At 39.9% G+C, this 18800-nt stretch overlaps 3 protein-coding genes across 3 annotated transcripts in view; 2 read left to right on the forward strand and 1 right to left on the reverse strand.

The window, feature by feature from the left end:
* The window catches only part of LOC131685477 (interference hedgehog-like), a 291909-nt gene that overhangs the window by 147522 nt on the left and 125587 nt on the right, over positions 1–18800 (reverse strand). The gene's annotated exons all lie outside the window — the stretch shown is intronic.
* On the forward strand, positions 394–10042 carry LOC131680998 (uncharacterized). Its single transcript, XM_058961706.1, has 3 exons — positions 394–700; positions 8354–8750; positions 8800–10042. The coding sequence occupies exons 1-3, from the start codon at positions 394–396 to the stop codon at positions 10040–10042; spliced, it is 1947 nt and encodes a 648-aa protein (XP_058817689.1).
* Positions 13454–14320, forward strand: LOC131680999 (uncharacterized). The gene has a single exon (XM_058961707.1). It carries the CDS (start codon positions 13454–13456, stop codon positions 14318–14320), a length of 867 nt encoding a protein of 288 aa, XP_058817690.1.

The following is an 18800-nucleotide window of genomic DNA, read 5'->3' on the forward strand; positions in this document are numbered from 1 at the left end:
GTAACCGTTCGAATTCTCAAAAGATATTCAGCGAAATTAACGAAATGAGAATGGTATAACAGAAGGGAGAAAAATAAACGATTTTTCAAATAAAGTTTGGGCAACATTCCCATAAACCTTCCCTACTTCACTTCCTAATGTATCATTCTATGACCTATAAAACTAATTTATCAACTACGTAGTGATCTTCAAAAGGAAAAAAAAAGTAAATAAAAAGCTTAACCCACCAAAAACGGAACCACCTCAGAAAATCCCAGCCCAGTGAAACCAGTTTCATCCAACTCGAGCCACCATTTCCACGGGTTTCAGTTCGAACTATCGCCTTGCCTTCGAACTCGATCGATGATCGGATCCCAGCTGAGGTCGAGCAGCCAGATAGAGCGAGAGAGATATATGGAAGGAGAGCTCTCGGCCGCACAGGCATGCATTAAGAAAGCTAGTAAGTACATGTGCAACTCCAAAGCGCCGAAGATCGGAATCGAAATAATTGGGAATAAATTACACCCGGAGGTCCCCCGCGGAATTCACCTTACCGGCCACCATCAACCACACGTATGCAGTTTCGTAGCAATCGATCCACTGACGACGACGACAACGCCAATGGCCCAACGCACACTTCATCCGGCATACCTACGGAGAGTGCGCAGCGCAGCGATCGGTGGTTCTGCGAAAGCAGCAAAAAGTTGCACGTTCTCTATCTGTATGTGTCTGTGTATGAGCTTGGGTTTGCTAATATCTTCTTGTTCCCAACCTGGAAGCAGTCCGTCCATTTATAAATACGTTCAATTATGTTCCGTTATGGTGAGATGATCGCTGATCCGGGCGCCCGCCAGAACAATAGTGCTATCATATTCGAGGGAGATCGAACGGAACCCCTTCGCTTGTGTGTTAAGGTCACAGCGTGATTAAGGTGCCAGCGAAACAAGTTATGTTATAGCTACGCATTTGAGAATTTGTCATAAAACCTCAACAAAAATGTCACACACAAACATTTATGAACCGATAGAGATAGGTTCCTGCTGGTGACATTCGTGCATCTATCATAACCTGCAGCGTAGGGGCGTAAAAAAGTCTAAAAATATTATAGCGCGGGTTGTGTTTTGACAGGAACATTTCAAAACATTTGAAAACTAGAGCAAACGGTACCACCGTATAATGATGATATATACGAAATGCACTAGGGAAGAGCCGGCATCACCGACAAGCAGATATGCTTCGGTACGGGAGTTATGGTTAGGTCTAAATAATATGTTTTTTTTGGGATTGACATTTCTGACTTTCAGCAATATAATGTAACCAAACTGTTTTAAGGGGTTTTCGATGTATGATGTTCTAAATCACCTTTTGTGTGTATAATAAATCTACGAATAACCTGTAAAATGTCAAAAAATACAAATTTATATTCGTAAACAGAAAACATTTACACTTACAGTCTTTAAGCAGCAAAATTGAACATAAACAGTCGCAGCATAGAAACTGTCATCTCTCTTGGTGCTGGAAAGTACAAACGAAATCTACAACTCGACTTGAGCGATTCCCGGGCAGCCTACCGCGATCGGATCTGTGACAGTTGACAGACATCTTCAAAACGGGAAAACTCTTTCTTGTTTTATGGAAAATTTGTTCAACAGGCAGTAAAATTTTACTAGTAGCTTTAGATGTCGAGCCAACAAAACCAGACAGACAGACGAACCGTAATCTGTCCCACGGTTCTGTTCTGTTGTTTGGTTTGTTGTTTCCTTGTGCGGTGTGTTCGTTTCGTTGCATAAGCCGATGCTGATCATAGGTAGGTAGGTATGGAATATGGGCGGAAGATCGGAAAGAGACCAAACAAATGCGCTTCGGGCTACTGATTGATTTATATACACGGAAAACGCACACACGTTTTTTTTTCGCTCAAAGTAAACAAAAATAACTTTTGAGAAAGACTGTCAATTAATATTTTTCATGCTGGTTCTCTCTTTTCTCGCTGCTGGTGCTGCCTTTGAACCTGCCAAAGCTAGGTAGATCTAGTCCGTAAACAAGACAAGAGGTTGGATAGTGGTGACTAGAACAGGCGTGCACTCGCTAACTAGAAAGGCTAACAAGAACTGATCGTACGGCATTTTTGGATAGAGATTTGTATGCTGCGATGTTTATCCGGTTGGTTTTTCATATGTTTCGAAGCAGTAGTTATTGCTTGAGACAGTAGGCGGACACTATTTGACATTCCAATGGGAGGTATGTTTTTGATTTTTCAAAGTTAATACAGCGTAGTGTTAATGAGCAGTAATATCACTTTTAAGGGGATCCTCTTATATAATTGTGCAAAAAGTACCTAATGTTTGATAATTTTTTTAAGAAGTAAAATGACTTAGACATGTGCGCTATTCTGCAAAATGTTTATTGGTGTCATCCATAAAATTAAAATTTTCTAGCGTAAGGTTTCAAAAATGGCGGCTCCAGCAAAAGGTGTTTTGAAAACTGACCTAACTGCTGTCACGATACAGGTCTACGTCTACAAGCAGCAATTCAAAACGATCTTGAAGATTACATTCCGTAGAGGCGCCCCAACCCAAAAAACATGAAAAAATTTGACATAGAAACAAAATGGCGGCCACTTAAAAATAAAGTATCGTTTTTTCGCATGATTTTTCCACTTTGGCCGGCTATGAAAAATCGTTAATGATCAAAATATTGCGATTTTGTAGGTTACTGCGTCCAAGAATGTTGTCTTCTTTTAGACGGACAAAACCTGAAGTTGATTGGTTGAGTGGTTCAAAAACGAGAATGCCCGCAGATTCGAAAAATCTTGTTACGAGACGTAATGTAACAAGTTCCACAGGCCCCGCTCAGCTGAGTATTAACTCTTAACTATTCGAGATTACCTATGGCAAATAATGCACGAGGTTTTCCGGATAAGCTAACACGATTAGTCAAAGGGACGATGGATCGGGTGATGTGCGTTGTTCGAGTATCAGGGACACTCTCGAGTCCCTTTGAATCTCGAAGAGGGTTACGGCAAGGTGATGGTATATCGTGGCTGCTGTGCAACGTTGCGTTAGAAGGTGTAATAAGGAGAGCGGGTAATAGACACGAGTGTCACGATCTTCAGGAAGTCCGTCCAGCTTCTTGGCTTCGCCGACGACATTGACATAATGGCATGGAGCTTTGAGGCGGCGTACGGAACGTACACCAGACTGAAGGCTGAAGCCAGCAGGATTGGACTTGCCATCATCGTTTCGAAGACAAAATATATGAGAGGAAGATGTTCTAGAGACGACAATGTGATACTCCCATTTCGAGCTCGGATTGACGGTGACGAAATCGAGATGGTCGACGAATTCGTGTATTTGGGCTCACTGGTAACCGCCGACAATGATAGCAGAGATATTCATAGACGGAACTTGGCGGGAAATCGTGCCTACTTTGGACTCCGGAGGACGCCTCCGTCGAACAAAATTCGCCGCCGCACGAAGTTGGTTATCTACAAGACGCTGATTAGACCGGTGGTCCTCTACGGCCACGAGACCTGGACTATGCTCGTGGAGGACCAACGTGTCCACAGTAGTTTTCGAACGAAAGGTGTTGCGTATCTATGGTGGCGTGCAGATGGAAGACGGAACGTGGCGCAGGCGAATGAACCATGAGTTGCATCAGCTGCTGGAAGAACCATCCATCGCGCATACCGCAAAAATAGGACGTTTGCGATGGACCGGACACGTCGTAAGAATGTCAGACGTCGACCCGGTGAAGAGGGTTCTTGAGGGCGACCCTACAGGAATTTTCGGCCGTCCTTAGACGACCGTGTTTGGGCGACTGAAACTCAGAAACATACTAAAGATTCATATCCAATGTGGAGAAAAGCTTTAGGCTTACTCGAACGCGATTTGAATTACTTGTAGGCTTAACTTATGTGCTATTTGTTTTTGTGCAGTTACTTTCCCAACCTTTCAATTCTAATTCTTCTCTCCACCTTCTGCTTTCCTTCCGCTCAGGAAACGATCAGAAGGCACGGCAAGGCACAAATCACCGAATACGTACGGGGTACGTACCATTTGAGCCAATATATTCTGAGTCCTGATTCCTGATTACATTCTCAATTGCGATTACAATATGTTTCATGTTCCATGATGGAAGCAATACCCGAGCAGAAGAAAATAACTTCAGAATACAAAGTTCAGGTATACTGTACCTAGAACTTCCATCCCGGGAATTTATTTCCGGGGAATCCCGGGATTTTTAGATTTCCCGTGTTGGGATTCGGGAATCCCGGGACAGAAGATTTTTAATTTATTTCAAAGGCTTAGGTTCTGCGAAAGAAATTCTGTAGGAAATATCTTTATCGGCAAACATTTGAAGTGAGCAGTGAACGCAGATTGTGCTTTTCAAACTTTGATCTTTGGACTATATATCTTTAGGCTCACTGATATGTTTTCATGATTTTTTAGGTATACCGTCCAAGCCTTACTCGAAATACTACTAAAAATGTTGATATTTTCATGATTTCATTCAAAATGGATTAATTTGCTTGCCGTTGTACCGAAGCATTTCCAGCGTTAGTGATGCGCACGATATCTCTGCAACCGAAGAGCCGATTGATCAGATTGTTTAACAGTTCTTTTAATAGTTCATTTTAATAGTTGGATCTTGAAAGATCTTGAATGAATGCAATCAAATTAGCAATTGAAATGGCGGTAATTTCTAAAAAAAATCGATGAGGGTTTGTTTCGAAACTTGGGATGGTTTGTAGTGATATCATGCTTAACGCAAACGCTATTTAAAATAAGGAATGTTTCTAGAACGTCTGCAGAAATATTTGATCGGTTCATCGAATGCATATCTCGTCTCATTTGTTATACCGTAACCGTAATATCTGTAAATTTTTGGATGTATGAAAAGAAAGACATAACGCTGTAGCTGTCCAATATCATGCGCATCCAAACACTTTGAATGTCGCTTTCAAGGATGCAGGCAGGATTTTTGAAGGGATAAGATCAAGCAATCCAGATACTCGCCCGTAACAGGAAATTTTATTCACACTTAATTCGGAATGATGCTGATCCTACTTCGACAGAAATGGATTCTACATATCACATTTTCTCATTTGATCGGAAATAACTGCACAATACCCTGAAGCAGCTTAATGTTTCATTCAAGATTACCAAAGAAGATGCTTTGCATTAAATTGGTCCATCGTGAGTAAAAATTTCTGAAGTGACCCCCCCCCCCCACCCATTTTTCACAAAATGGTGAATTTTGCAAAATATGTTTTAATTTTATTGTTTAGGTACCCCTAAACATCTTCTTGAAATATTTTGTCGTTATTCGAAATATTTCTAATAGTTTTAGTTAATTGAATGTTTATACACCTTTTTATTATAATATTTTTTACCGCCAAAGCTTAATTTCGAATTGCACCAAACTTCACTGGTAGTTTAACAAATGTTTAATTTAGAAAATGTCGAAAAAAATTGTAACAAATGTTAACTATTTCTACTGTTTTTTAAACAATTTTTCAAAAAAATGCTGTTTTAAATGGTTTCTTCACGCGATATTCATACCGTTTAAGTTGTAAAATGTTGCATATATTATCAGCTTTCAATTCCAAGAAAAAAAAATTTGAGCAAACATGAGGTTTTAAAAATATTTGATTTTTTGTGTTACCCGGCATGCGAAAAACAGCGCGCGAGCGAAACAGTCGCTGGTCGCCACGGCACGCTTGGACCAACATTGCACTAGCGAACCTGCCGTACGCTCCGCGACACGTTTAGACAAGTATAAAAGTTGGCAATAATGAGTTTCATGGTGTTCCTAAAACCGTTATTAACAAAAAAATGACCATAAATTTGTCATACGGCATTCGAAAGATACAGTATCCAAGCATCTTCTCAGTGAATTTCAAAATGATCCATCGAGAGATTCGAGAGAAATTGAAATTTGAAGTTTTATGACACGTTTCATAAGGCTACCAGCAAACACCCACGGGTTTGGTCCTATCTCTATAAGCAAAAAAATATTTGTCTACATATATAGTACATGTCATTCGAAAGATATACTAATCAAGTATATCCCCTGCAAGTTTGAAAATATTTCATTGACGGAGTCGAAATTTATAACGGTTTGGATGTGGTATGCGGTCATAGATGGGTTTTCTACCAGACTTCAGGCGTGAATCCATGTTTGTTCATCGATTATTTAGAACGTTTATACGTGTCGCGGTTTTTAAAGGAAAACCTTACCATTTAATTACATAAATATAATGGACAAAAGGTGTTATTTATATGGTGCACTGCAAAAATATGAAAATAGGGTTGTCTGGCAAACGTTAAATATAATGCGCAAATTAAAAAAATGGATAAAAGTTGGAATGTTTACTTCAAAAGGCCACATCTCAATGGTTTGTCGACCGATTCCAATTATTTTTTCATTATTGAACAGGTAGACGTTTTATCGTTAATTTTCATTAAGAAGAATATAAAATAGTCATCTACATCAATAAATAGACAATATAATTGATCTCAGCTATATGTATTATCGCTCTTTAGTGAATATTTATTTTTGATTGCAATTGCCTTATAAACATCTGAATCTCAAATTCTCATGATAAGTTCAATTCGACAATAAAACTGACAATAGTTAGAGATATGAGCAGATGAACTTGTACTAATAACATCCTCTTTGACCAGTTTTAACATCTGTCAACCCAACCAGCGAATCACGATTGTACAAAATTTCCAACAAAAACCGTACAATAGCATAAATTGATCTGGTTTATGGTTTTATTTTTCCATGATTTGTAGTTTGTGTTCGTTGCATTCAACTAATGTATAGAAATTGATAGGTCGTCGTTTTGAATATAAAAATATTCACTAAATAGTGATAATACATATAGTTGAGGATAATTATGTTGTCTATTGTTTGAAGTAGAAAACTCTATTTTATATTCTTCTTAATGAAAATTAACGATGAAACGTCTACTTGTTCAATAATGAAAAAATAATTGGAATCGGTCAACAAACCATTGAGATGTGGCCTTTTGAAGTAAACATTCCAACTTTTATCCATTTTTTTCAATTTACACATTATATTTAACGTTTGGTAGACAACCCTATTTTCACACTTTTTCAGTGCACTATATAAATAATACCTTTTGTACATTATATTTATGTAATTAAATGGTAAGGTTTTCCTTTAAAAACCGCGAAATGTATAAACGATCTAAATAGTCAATGAACAAACATGGATTCACACTTGAAGTCTGGTAGAAAACCCATCTATGACCGTTATAAATTTCGATTCCGTCAATGAAATATTTTCAAACTTGCAGGGGATATACTTATTTACTATATCTTTCGAATGTTATGTACTAAATAAGTAGACAATTTTTTTTTTTGTTTATAGAGATAGGACCAAACCCGTGGGTGTTTGCTGGTAGCCTTATGAAACGTGTCATAAAACTTCAAATCGCAATTTCTCTCGAATCTCTCGATGGATCATTTTGAAATTCACTGAGAAGATGTTTGGATACTGTATCTTTCGAATGCCGTATGACAAATTTATGGTCATTTTTTGGTAATAACGGTTTTAGGAACACCGTGAGTTTCGGTTGACAAATGGCGTGTGACGGACTCAATCAATCAGTTTTAGGAGACCAGTTGGTGCGATTATACTTGATACATACATACTGTTTATATTGTTTGTAAGTACCGTTTATTACTGCATCGTTTTCGTTTGTTGAAATAAGTTATATTTCTGTGGTTGATAGGTCACCCGGAAGAGTGCAGTAATTCTTTGTGTTCCGGTGAGGCGCCCTATCACAACAGCGCTATACTATTAACAGTGGGTATTCCCACTTTTTGTAACTAAAAAGCAGTGCATTAGCAGACGTCGCGAAGTACAGTTGACAAAAAACAATACAAATTCGTTTGATTTAATGCCGCGTGTCACGTATTCATTTTCCTCATTTTTCGGCTCGGAATTGTCCAGCTCAAGTTCTAATAGATTTTGGTGTACAGTCCATCTAGACTGAAGAAACGTTGTGAAGTACTTGAGACATGTTCAGCATTTTCGGCAAAGGTAGGGCTTGACGCGAAGAAAGATGGAGGTAAACAAGTGAATGAGAAGAAATTGAAGACGTTGCATACAATTGCAACTAATCAAAAGTGCGCGAAATGCTCAAAAGAGCACAATACGTTTCAGTGCGATGAGTTTAAGAAGATGAGTGTACAGGATAGACGTGAGCTGGTGAAAAATGCCAGATTATGTTATAATTGTTTGCGGCCTGCGCACTCTGTAAAATCGTGCTCTTCGAAATCGGTTTGTCACACCCCTGAGTGTAAACAACGCCACCATACGTTGCTGTGCCCTATAGCGAAGAAAACTGAGCTAGCAACAGAAGAAACTGGAAACATTGCTTCGCCGGCAGTGGCTTCAGAAAAGGAAGAAGAAGTGATCGCTTCGCTGGTTACGGAACTACCGGAAAAGAAGCCGCTGGGAATATCCCTGCTTCCGACAGCAATTGTGAAGGTGCGCAGCAGCGACGGGAGCTACATTCGAGCTAGAGTGCTCATCGATTCTGGATCGCAAGCATCGCTGATAAAGGAAGATTGTGTTCAGAAGTTGGAGCTGCCAAGAAGAAACGGCAAACTGATTGTGAGTGGTCTTGGGCAGCAAGAGGCTGGAACAACACGCGGCGTTGTCATGCTAAACATAGCTTCCCGGTTCGACGACATCGTGGTTATCACTACAGAAGCCTTTATTCTAGGGAAGTTGACCTCAACCATTCCGTCGCAGCGTTTTAATGCAACTAACATGAAGCGAAGAGAATGAAGATAACCTCAATGACTTGGCAGCTCCGGAATTCAACCGACCGGGTCCGATAGACATTATTCTTGGATCGGACGTCTTTCTTGCGCTCTTGGAAGGAGGCCAGGTCAAAGACGAAAGCGGCCTAACGGTGGCCCAACGCACTGTCTTTGGATGGATAGTTGCAGGGAGATACGACGACGAATTTGTTGTTCACTGCAATCATGCTATCATCAATCTACACACAGATATTGATGTGAACCACACTTTACGACAATTCTGGGAGCAGGAGGAGATCTTTAAAAAACCATCTCTAACTCCTTCTGAACAGCAAGTCACTGAACACTTCAGGTCGATACTTTCACGTGACAACAGCGGGCGCTTCATCGTCAGATTGCCATTTGACAATTCGAAGCCAGCGCTTGGCGACTCACTTTCCACCGCAACAAAACGATTATTATCAATAGAAAGGCGATTCCGGCTCCAACCAGAGTACCAGCAAGAGTACACTGCTTTCCTTCATGAGTACTTGGAGCTCGGTCACATGGAAGAGGTTCCAGACGATCAAGTGAATAAGGATAGCAGCGAATGTTACTATTTACCGCACCATGCGGTGATCAAACAAGATAGTACCACGACGAAATTACGCGTTGTGTTTGACGCGTCTTGTGCGTCATCATCGGGAATTTCACTCAACGACCGATTACTGGCAGGACCCAACAATAACGCAGACCTATTGTCAGTATCCTTACGTTTCTGTTCATACAAGGTGGCATTCTGTGCAGACGTTGCCAAGATGTATCGCCAGGTACTTATGCACCCGGCAGATCGGGATTACCAACGCATCGTTTTTCGGATGGAGCCAGATAAACCGATTAAGCACTATCGTCTCTGCACAGTGACATACGGGACCAAAACTGCACCATACTTAGCAATCGAGTCAATGAAAGAAGCAGCCAAGGCGGACGCGGATGTCTACCCCCACGCAGTAGAGTGCATCAAACATGATTTCTATGTGGACGACTTCTTATCAGGCGCGGACGACGAAAACGAAGTAATTTGCTTAAAACAACAAGTGACTGAAATCCTATCGGCAGCGGGATTCAAATTACGGAAATGGGCCTCAAACTACAAATATCTTATAACTGAGGACTCTGCAGACGAGCTATCAGCGGTACCAGTAAAACTCTTCGATCAAGGAGAGGCAATTAAGGCTTTAGGAATTCAGTGGCTTCCAATGCAGGACGAATATTGATTCAAGGTTAACCTCTCTCCAGATAGCGTTAATACGAAACGTCAGATGATCTCCGATTCATCGCGGTTTTTTGACCCGTTTGGTTGGCTAGCACCTGTGCTGGTTAAGATCAAGATCCTATAACGACTGCTTTGGCTGTACAACGTCGCGTGGGATGACTTCTTGCCATCAGCAGTAGAAAACGATTGGAAGGAAGTGAAGCACAATTTACAACTTCTCGAGAACATACGGATCCCACGATATATCGCCCCCGTGCGTGGTCAATTGCAGCTCCATGGATTCTCTGACGCCTCCGAGCAAGCATTTGCTGCAGTAGTGTAGGCCAGATCAGTTAACGACGGTAAGGTTTCGGTGGTTCTTGTGGCTGCTAAATCACGTGTGGCACCCATCAAGCAAGTGTCGCTTCCACGACTAGAGCTGAATGCTGAGTAAAGCCATGTCAAGTGTTCCTCGAATTTATCGCAAAATCGCCGATCTTCATGAGGTATATTTTATTGTATAGGGATTATGGTGAATAGCTTTTGGTATAAATATTTCGTTAAAATTCCTTTTTTTCTTTAAGATATTGTCCCTTAAACTTTATTGCATGATAAAATTGTTAATTTTATATCTCAAAAACTACTGAAGATAATTCAATGAATTTTTGTACACTTATGGAATGATATTTGCACTATCTTGTAAAAATGCTTTTACATTATAATTGTGTGAATAACGGTACTTTGCATCCATTTAAAATTTTCAATTGTATTTTTTCTTATGTTCTTCACGCTAAAAAATTTCAAAACGTATGTCAAATTATGCGGCAATCTTTCATCTTCAATAATCTGTATTGATAATTTTTCATTTTTGTCCCTATCGAGAGTTATGGAGGATTTTGTAACAGTGTGCTCTTGCAACGCACGGCCCACTTTGATGCAGCCCGCGAGTTCGTTCATTTTGGCAACGTCGCACGTCGCTACGTCAGAATGCGCATCGCGTGGGAAGTGCGCATCGCATGACTATAAGAAACCACATCTCTCGATTAGCGCAAAAGGGCAAACTTTTCAATACGGATTATCGAAGGTGGTTTTTTCTGGATATTTTGAGATGCGATAAATTTTTTTGACCGAAGTGCACAACAAAAATTATAGTTGTTTAATATATTTTTTATTATTATAATTTAACGATACTAACAATTAGCATCTTTAAAACACATTTGTTTGTCAAAATACATCTACGTTATATCCAAATTCATTTTTAGTCTGCAACATTAATATATGGAAATGGAAAATCTTATGCCAACAGCATTTTATTTCACGTTTTTATTTTCGCGATTGATATTACCATTAAACAACGATGCGTCTTTTGAAAAAAGTTTACATAAAATCTGTTGTTCAATCGCATCGATGTTGGGGTTTTTCATCACAATTGCTTCTGTTAATTCTGTTAATTAGTGGTTTTCCAAGTTCTGGTAAGATATTATTTATTTTTGTCGAATTTCAATTAATCATTAACGATCTTTATTTTAAAATCATCGTTACAGTTTTCCGCATGTACCTGTTGAGTCATCGAATATTCCAGTTCCATTACTTTGGCAATCATCATAAGAAGAAAAATTAAACGTTAAATTTTCCTATATTTTAAACGCTTTAACCCATTACTATAAACATGGGATGTAAAATTGAAAATTTATCGAAAATTGTGTTTTATTCATGTCCACATATATTTTCGTTGTATTTTTTTGAGCCCATTACGACATATGCTACACTTGTGTTGACCAATATAATTTTTAAATTTATCACTCCACATAGGTGCCACAAAAACAAGATACGACGAACATATTTATGAATTTTTTTTTTACGGAATGCATCATTCGTGTGATCGACCCATATTTATAACATAAAACAATCGAATTTTTTTAGAGCAAATATTGTCTATCTTGAGATAATATAGCATTTCGCGAGTTATCTCTATATGGGAAACACCCAAGTGCGATCGAAACAAAAACAAACGTCAAAACGTTTTCTCACTCGCACTGGTGCAAATTAAATGAGTGCGTAATTTAACGCACGACCCGATGGCGCATGGCTGAAAAGTCGCCATGTGGATTTAAGAAAAGATTCGCAATATACCGTGTTACCTCTCAGACAGAACCTACTAGAAATAAAACGTGGTGAAGTATGTTAATTCGCGAAAAATATGTCAACGCAGGTTAAAACATGCCCACTGCTCAACTTTGCTCATCGGCTGGCAACATCTGAGCGCGCTTGTCCGAGGTATTGAGTGACAGAAAATTAAAAAACTCCTGAGCAATATAATAACGCTAAAGAGCAAGCAAATTACACAGAAAACATCACTTTCAATTATCCATAAAGAAAAGCTTGTCTTTTTGCTTTAATTTCAGAGATGCCAATTTTGAACATGAGACACGCTCCTTCACAGCGATGCGCATTAGGACATTGCAACGTGCGGCGTTGCCAATATGTACGTTCTCGCGGGTTGCATCAAAGTGGGCCGTGCGTTGAAAGAGCGCACTGTTACAAAATCCCCTATAACTCTCGATAGGAACAAAAATGAAAAATTATCAATACAGATTATTGGACGTGAAAGAATTTCGCATAATTTGACATACGTTTTGAAACTTTTTAGCGTAAAGAACACAAGAAAAAATACAATTGAAAATTTTAAATAGATGCAAAGTACCGTTATTCACATAATTATAAAGCAAAAATATTTTTAGAAGATAGTGCAAATATCATTGCATAAGTGTGCAAAAATTCATTGAATTATCTTCAGTAGTTTTTGAGATATAAAATTTTCAATTTTATCATGCAATAAAGTTTAAGGGTTAATATCTTGAAGAGAAAAAGAAATTGTACCGAAATATTTATACCAAAAGCTATTCACCATAATCCCTATACAATAAAATATACCTCATGAAGATCGGTGATTTTGCGAAAAATTCGAGGATCACTTGACATGGCTTTACTCTGCTGCTTTGCTGCTAACGGAACTGATGCAGCGTATCACTGAAGCAGTATCACATCTTGAAATAGAGCATTGGGCGTGGACGGACTCAACCATCGTCTTAAACTGGTTGTCCTCTCATCCACGAAAATGGAAGACCTTTGTAGCTAACCGAACATCTGCTATACTTGAGTATTTGCCAAGTAGTTGCTGGAATCACGTCATCAGCAAAGAAAACCCTGCAGACCTCGCATCCCGTGGTCTCTCGCCGGGCGAACTTATCGATAATCTACTGTGGTTCCAGGGAGCATCATGTTTGAAGGTCAATCAATCCGAGTGGAAGTTGTACCCAGTGCCAACTGTCGAAGACAATGACCTTCTAGAACTCAAACCTGTGAAATTACTACATCTGGCAGTTATCTCGAAGCGTACCAATTACGATATTGAAATGCAGCTTATGAAGAAATGTTCCAGTTTTTGTTCATCATCCGCACATTGGCCTGTGTTAACCGGTTCATCAACAGTCTTCGATCAATCGCCGTCGACCGACGGATTGGGGAATTGGTCCCAATGGAACTGCAAAACGCTAAATTACAGCTTGTTCGATCTATTCAGCACACAGCATACGCATCTGAATTGGAATTACTGGCGAAAGGAAAATCGCTGAGTTTCAAACATATCCTTTCCCCCCTCCACCCATTTCTCGATGACCAAGGCACCATGCGCGTGGGCGGTCGTCTGCAGAACTCCGCGCTACCATACGACCAGAAACATCCCTTAATTCTACCCCAGAATCACGTGGCGACTGAAATGTTTGTGCGTGAAGCACACATGCGCAATTTGCACGCTGGGCCGTCATTTCTGACTGCCACTATCTATCAACAATATTGGATCGTTGGATGCCAGACGGTAGTACGCAAGGTGGTGCAAGGTGGTGCAAGATGCCCGCGATGTGTTCGTCTCAAAGGTAAAACTGCTAAGCAACTGATGGGCAACCTACCACCGGTAAGGGTGCGGGCATCAAGGGTGTTTTCGCACGTCGGCGTTGACTACGCTGGTCCAATCAAACTCAAGGCATCCTGTGTTCGAGGAGTGAAGGTCACCAAGGGTTATATCGTGGTGTTTGTCTGTCTCTCAACTCGAGCAGTGCACCTTGAAGTGGCATGTGATCTATCCACGAATACCTTCATTAACGTTCTCAAGCGGTTCGTATCACGGCGCGGATATCCGAACGAAATATGGTCAGATAATGGGACCAACTTCGTTGGAGCTGATCGTGTTTTGCAAGAGTTTGTCGAGAAAATTAAGTCGCACAGCAAAGAAGAAGCATAAAATGGACATTTAACCCTCCATCAACACCGCATATGGGCGGTATATGGGAGGCTGCTGTCAAGAGTACCAAGAAGCACCTAGTAGCAAAACTGGGGGACGAAGCGATCACATTTGAAGACTTGTCGACAATCCTATGTCAGGTTGAAGCATGTCTTAACTCGAGACCATTATGTGCGTTATCCAGCAATCCGGACAGTGTTGAAGTGTTGACCCCTGGACATTTCTTGATCGGGCAGGCGATTAATCTTATTCCTGAACCAGATGTGCAGCATCTACCAGTGGGACGCATGGACCGGTGGCAACAACTTCACAATCGCACCGTCAGAATCTGGAATAGATGGAAGGATGAGTATTTAATCAGTTTAGAGCCACGCAACAAGTGGCGCACCTCGCAACCTAACATCAAGGTGGATCAACTGGTTCTAGTTAAAAATGACAACGCTCCACCCACCCAATGGGAACTAGCACGAGTGGTGCAGACCCATCCGGATGCAACTGGGGCGGTTCGAACTGTGACTCTACGACGAGGCTCAACTATATATCAACGACCCATCCACAAGTTGTGTCTGCTTCCGGGGAATTGAGGTACTGGCCTCAAGGCGGGGAGGATGTTCCGGTGAGGCGCCCTATCACAACAGCGCCATACTATTAGCAGTGGGTATTCCCACTTTTTGTAACTAAAAAGCAGTGCATTAGCAGACGTCGCGAAGTACAGTTGACAAAAAACAATAAAAATTCGTTTGATTTAATAGCGCGTGTCACGTATTCATTTTCCTCATTTTTCGGCTCGGAATTGTCCAGCTCAAGTTCTAATAGATTTTGGTGTACAGTCCATCTAGACCCGAGAACACTTTGTATAAAATAAAAAAAAACATAACCAATGCGCGAGAGAAAATCTTTCCGTTGATACGCATAACTTAAAATAAATAAATTTTGATTTGATATTTACATATGCTAAAGAAATGGTTTTTCTCCTGTGAGCAAGAACAGATCTTCAATGAAGCAATAAATAAACTATGGTGTATACAATTTGTACAATTATAATAAAATTACAATGGTTTGATTGGACGAAGTTATTTCAAAAATATTGATTCTCTATTTTGCACTATGAAATTCACGCTTCTCAGCAAAAAAGCTTGTCCTGGAAATGCAATTACAATTGATGAAGGTAAATTAGATGGCAAATTTTCAGACAACACAGGATGTGTTACGCTGGGTATTATCGATAAGACTATCGCAACGAAACTCATTCTCTAGCTTTGCATTTGATGTGGTCAGAGACTTGGCGAGCTCTCACCGACTCGCTCATGCGATGTTGGTCCAAGCGTGCCGTGGCGACCAGCGACTGTTTCGCTCACTTGTTGTTTTTCGCATACCGGGTAACACAAAAATCAAATATTTTAAAAAACTTATGTTCGCTCAAATTTTTTTTTCTTGGAATTGAAAGCTGATAAAATATGCAACATTTTACAACTTAAACGGTATAAATATCGCGTGAAGAAATTATTTAAAACCGCATATTTTGAATTTTTTTTAAAAAATAGTAGAAATAGTTAATATTTGTTAAAACTTTTTTCGACATTTTCTAGACTTTGTTAAACCATCAGTGAAGTTTGGTGCAATTCGAAATTAAGCTTTAGCTGTAAAAAATATTATAGTAAAAATGTGTATAAATTTTCAAATTACTAAAACTATTGGAAATATTTCGAATAACGACAAAATATTTCACGAAGATGTTTGGGGGTACCTGAACAATAAAATTAAAGCATGTTTTGCAAAATTCACCACTTTGTGAAAAATGGGGTGGGGGCACCTCAGAAATTTTTACTCTAAAGCCCAAAATTACTATTCTATCTCACATAATGCATTTTAGGGGAAAAGTTACTTAATGTGCGATAAAAATACAAAAACGCATTACCCACTTCAATTAACTGTTAATTAAGATCAGCCTACCTTCTCCTTTCGCCCTGAGTTGAAGCTAAAAATCGTTCCGCTATAGACACACGCAGAAACTAGCCCCACTGCAGACGAATTGTTTTTGTATTAACTTTTGGCAATGTCCTGCAACTACTCGAGAAGTAAAACAATTGCCAGAAGTGCATACAGTGACCAATCTGGTAGAAGCTAACACCCTGCAAATGCACCATAGCAATATTAACCAAACAAAGTAATTCGTTTCGCGGAACAACATACAACACACCAATGAATGCGGAAACGTTAACTACAGCATCCCTGTATATATACAGACAACGACTCTAGAGAGGTGCACGTGATTTCTCTCCGCACGCTCCTGCCAAGGTGATTACAAAATTTATGACTCTAACTTTTTCACTATGGTGGGAATGTTTGCAAACTAACCAATTCCTTCAAACATAACTATTTTATACAGATCAACCGAAAATGGGACATTTAATCAGACAACTCTGATCACGCACCCAGGTCAGATTCCAATGTGGAAATTCTGCAAAAAACTTAGCACCATGGAAAACCTTGTGTAAATGCAGCGCCTACTATTGTAATTATAAGCAGCGAAACACAAACGGCTACAAAACCAATATCTGCGGAATTGACAGGAACAAATATTCACTCAACAACAACTGCGCCCAGTGTCTCCAAGCCAACAACCGGTACTACCAGTAAAGAAGCGATTGCAGAAGAGGACAGGTATGCTCGTTCGTGCACTCGCATTCCTGTTTGATGCTCAATTGCTTTCATCGAAAACACTTTGGGTTGGCTTTTTAATATTTTTTAGTGTATTCCCTCGAGTCAAGCAATAAAAACTCGCTTTTTTACCATATACATAAAGTAGAAAATTTTCAAAAGCACGTTAGTTTTAACAAACGTTAAAATTCAATTTTTTCCCCGTTTTCATCGTTTAACCTTTTAATAAGGTTAGTGAATACAAAAAAATACAATTACTATTTTTATTGCTATTCTATGAATACCAGAATTTTTCGCCCATCGTTTGTCCATCCAATTTTACTTTGAGGTAAAAATGCGGGGCCCCCAAATAGGACCCGGGCCCCTAGGGAAATTGCCCTGGTTGACACCCCCTTTCATCGGGCCACAAAATCCCAGGCCCTGGCCCATGCGAAAAATCAGTACTGATTGTAGGTAAATCACGAAATAACGGCATCTACCGTAAACACCAGTCAAACTGGTCAACAAGCATGTCTTTTGGAAAAAAAACAATTCTTCCATTCAAACACCTCAATTCCGGGACAAAACATACCACAATTGAAGACATCAAACATTCTCAAGTGTCCCATAAAAACCTATTTACCGATGAAAACCGATAAGAAAGTGCACCGGCCGCCTAGCTGTGTGTTCTAAATCAATCATCGTTGGAATGTGGAATGGAATCGCCGAAAAAGAGGGCACCAGTCAGTCGTCAAGATTATGCTGTTTACAGGTCCCCCCAATTAGTAGGATAGGGAAAACGCGTTCATTTTTTTTGTACACCCCGAACAATTCAGTTACCTCAGAGATATTCAATTAGAAGATAACGCACCGCGATAATGTTAACACCCTGTTCAACAGTGGTCAATTAGTGAGGTTCCGAAGGAAAAAAATGCGTTACTGGGAGCCATACCGTTGTCTAGTGTGGACTGGAATGCTCGAGATTTGAAGGAAAGGGAGAAATGATTTATGTCCATTCGGTGACATTTGATAAGGTGTATGACATGCCGTAGGTGAAAAAAAAGTTAAACTCTTATTACCACGTTCCACAGATCACGCGCACACTAGATTGTTTGTTTGCTTTTCCATTCATACCGATCCGTACCTTATCGTGGCATTTATAAATTTATTGAACTCTTTTTCAGAGTTGTTTATTTTATCTTGAAATGGATTTCATTTCTGTATGTTTTTATCGTTTTCATTTTCGTTTAATCAAATCAATTGAAAACGGCATCAAATCAAACTCTCAAGTGGAGACCGACCACCCACATAAGAACCTTCTTTCAGAACTATTCTGTCGGTTAGTGGTTCTAATCGTTTCAATAAATTTCCTCGACAATAATTGGCGGCCCTATTTTGAAACGCGCGCACTGGCTTCACCGGAGGAAAAACTATTCAATCTCCCCCTTCGAACGCAGTTGCATCGATCGTGTGAACCACTTGAGCAAATGAACCCCGAGCGCGATCACCTCGCGACGACGACGACGGCGGCGGACGTCGCGACGTTTGTACCAATGTGTATGTATATAGTAAGTTTCATATTTACTATCGCCACTGCACGGTAGTAAATATAGTCGACCGAATCTCGTGACTCACGTGTGTGGCATAGATTGCATCATATTCGACTGCACCCCATCTCCTGTGGCGTTGATTGATGAAAATTGTGAAGTCAGAATGCGATCTTCTTTGCCGCCGTCATCGTCGTCGTCGTCATCGTCATCACGTTCGGTTTTGGAAATTGGTGAAACGGTTTTCTTCGGAAAAATGATCAAAGAATGAAAGCGAACGGGAAAAAAAGTGA

Source organism: Topomyia yanbarensis, chromosome 2 (genome assembly GCF_030247195.1).
Source record: "Topomyia yanbarensis strain Yona2022 chromosome 2, ASM3024719v1, whole genome shotgun sequence".
Taxonomy (NCBI): Eukaryota; Metazoa; Arthropoda; class Insecta; order Diptera; family Culicidae; genus Topomyia; species Topomyia yanbarensis.

What these genes read in the sequence shown, in the direction of transcription:
- LOC131680998 (XM_058961706.1), top strand. Translation starts at nt 394, where the DNA reads ATGGAAGGAGAGCTCTCGGCCGCACAGGCATGCATTAAGAAAGCTAGT. An exon ending in AAGTTGCACGTTCTCTATCT is followed by an intron (nt 701 to 8,353) that starts GTATGTGTCTGT and finishes TGTGCCCTATAG; the next exon opens with CGAAGAAAACTGAGCTAGCA. An exon ending in GAAGCCTTTATTCTAGGGAA is followed by an intron (nt 8,751 to 8,799) that starts GTTGACCTCAAC and finishes ACTAACATGAAG; the next exon opens with CGAAGAGAATGAAGATAACC.
- LOC131680999 (XM_058961707.1), top strand. Translation starts at nt 13,454, where the DNA reads ATGTTCCAGTTTTTGTTCATCATCCGCACATTGGCCTGTGTTAACCGG.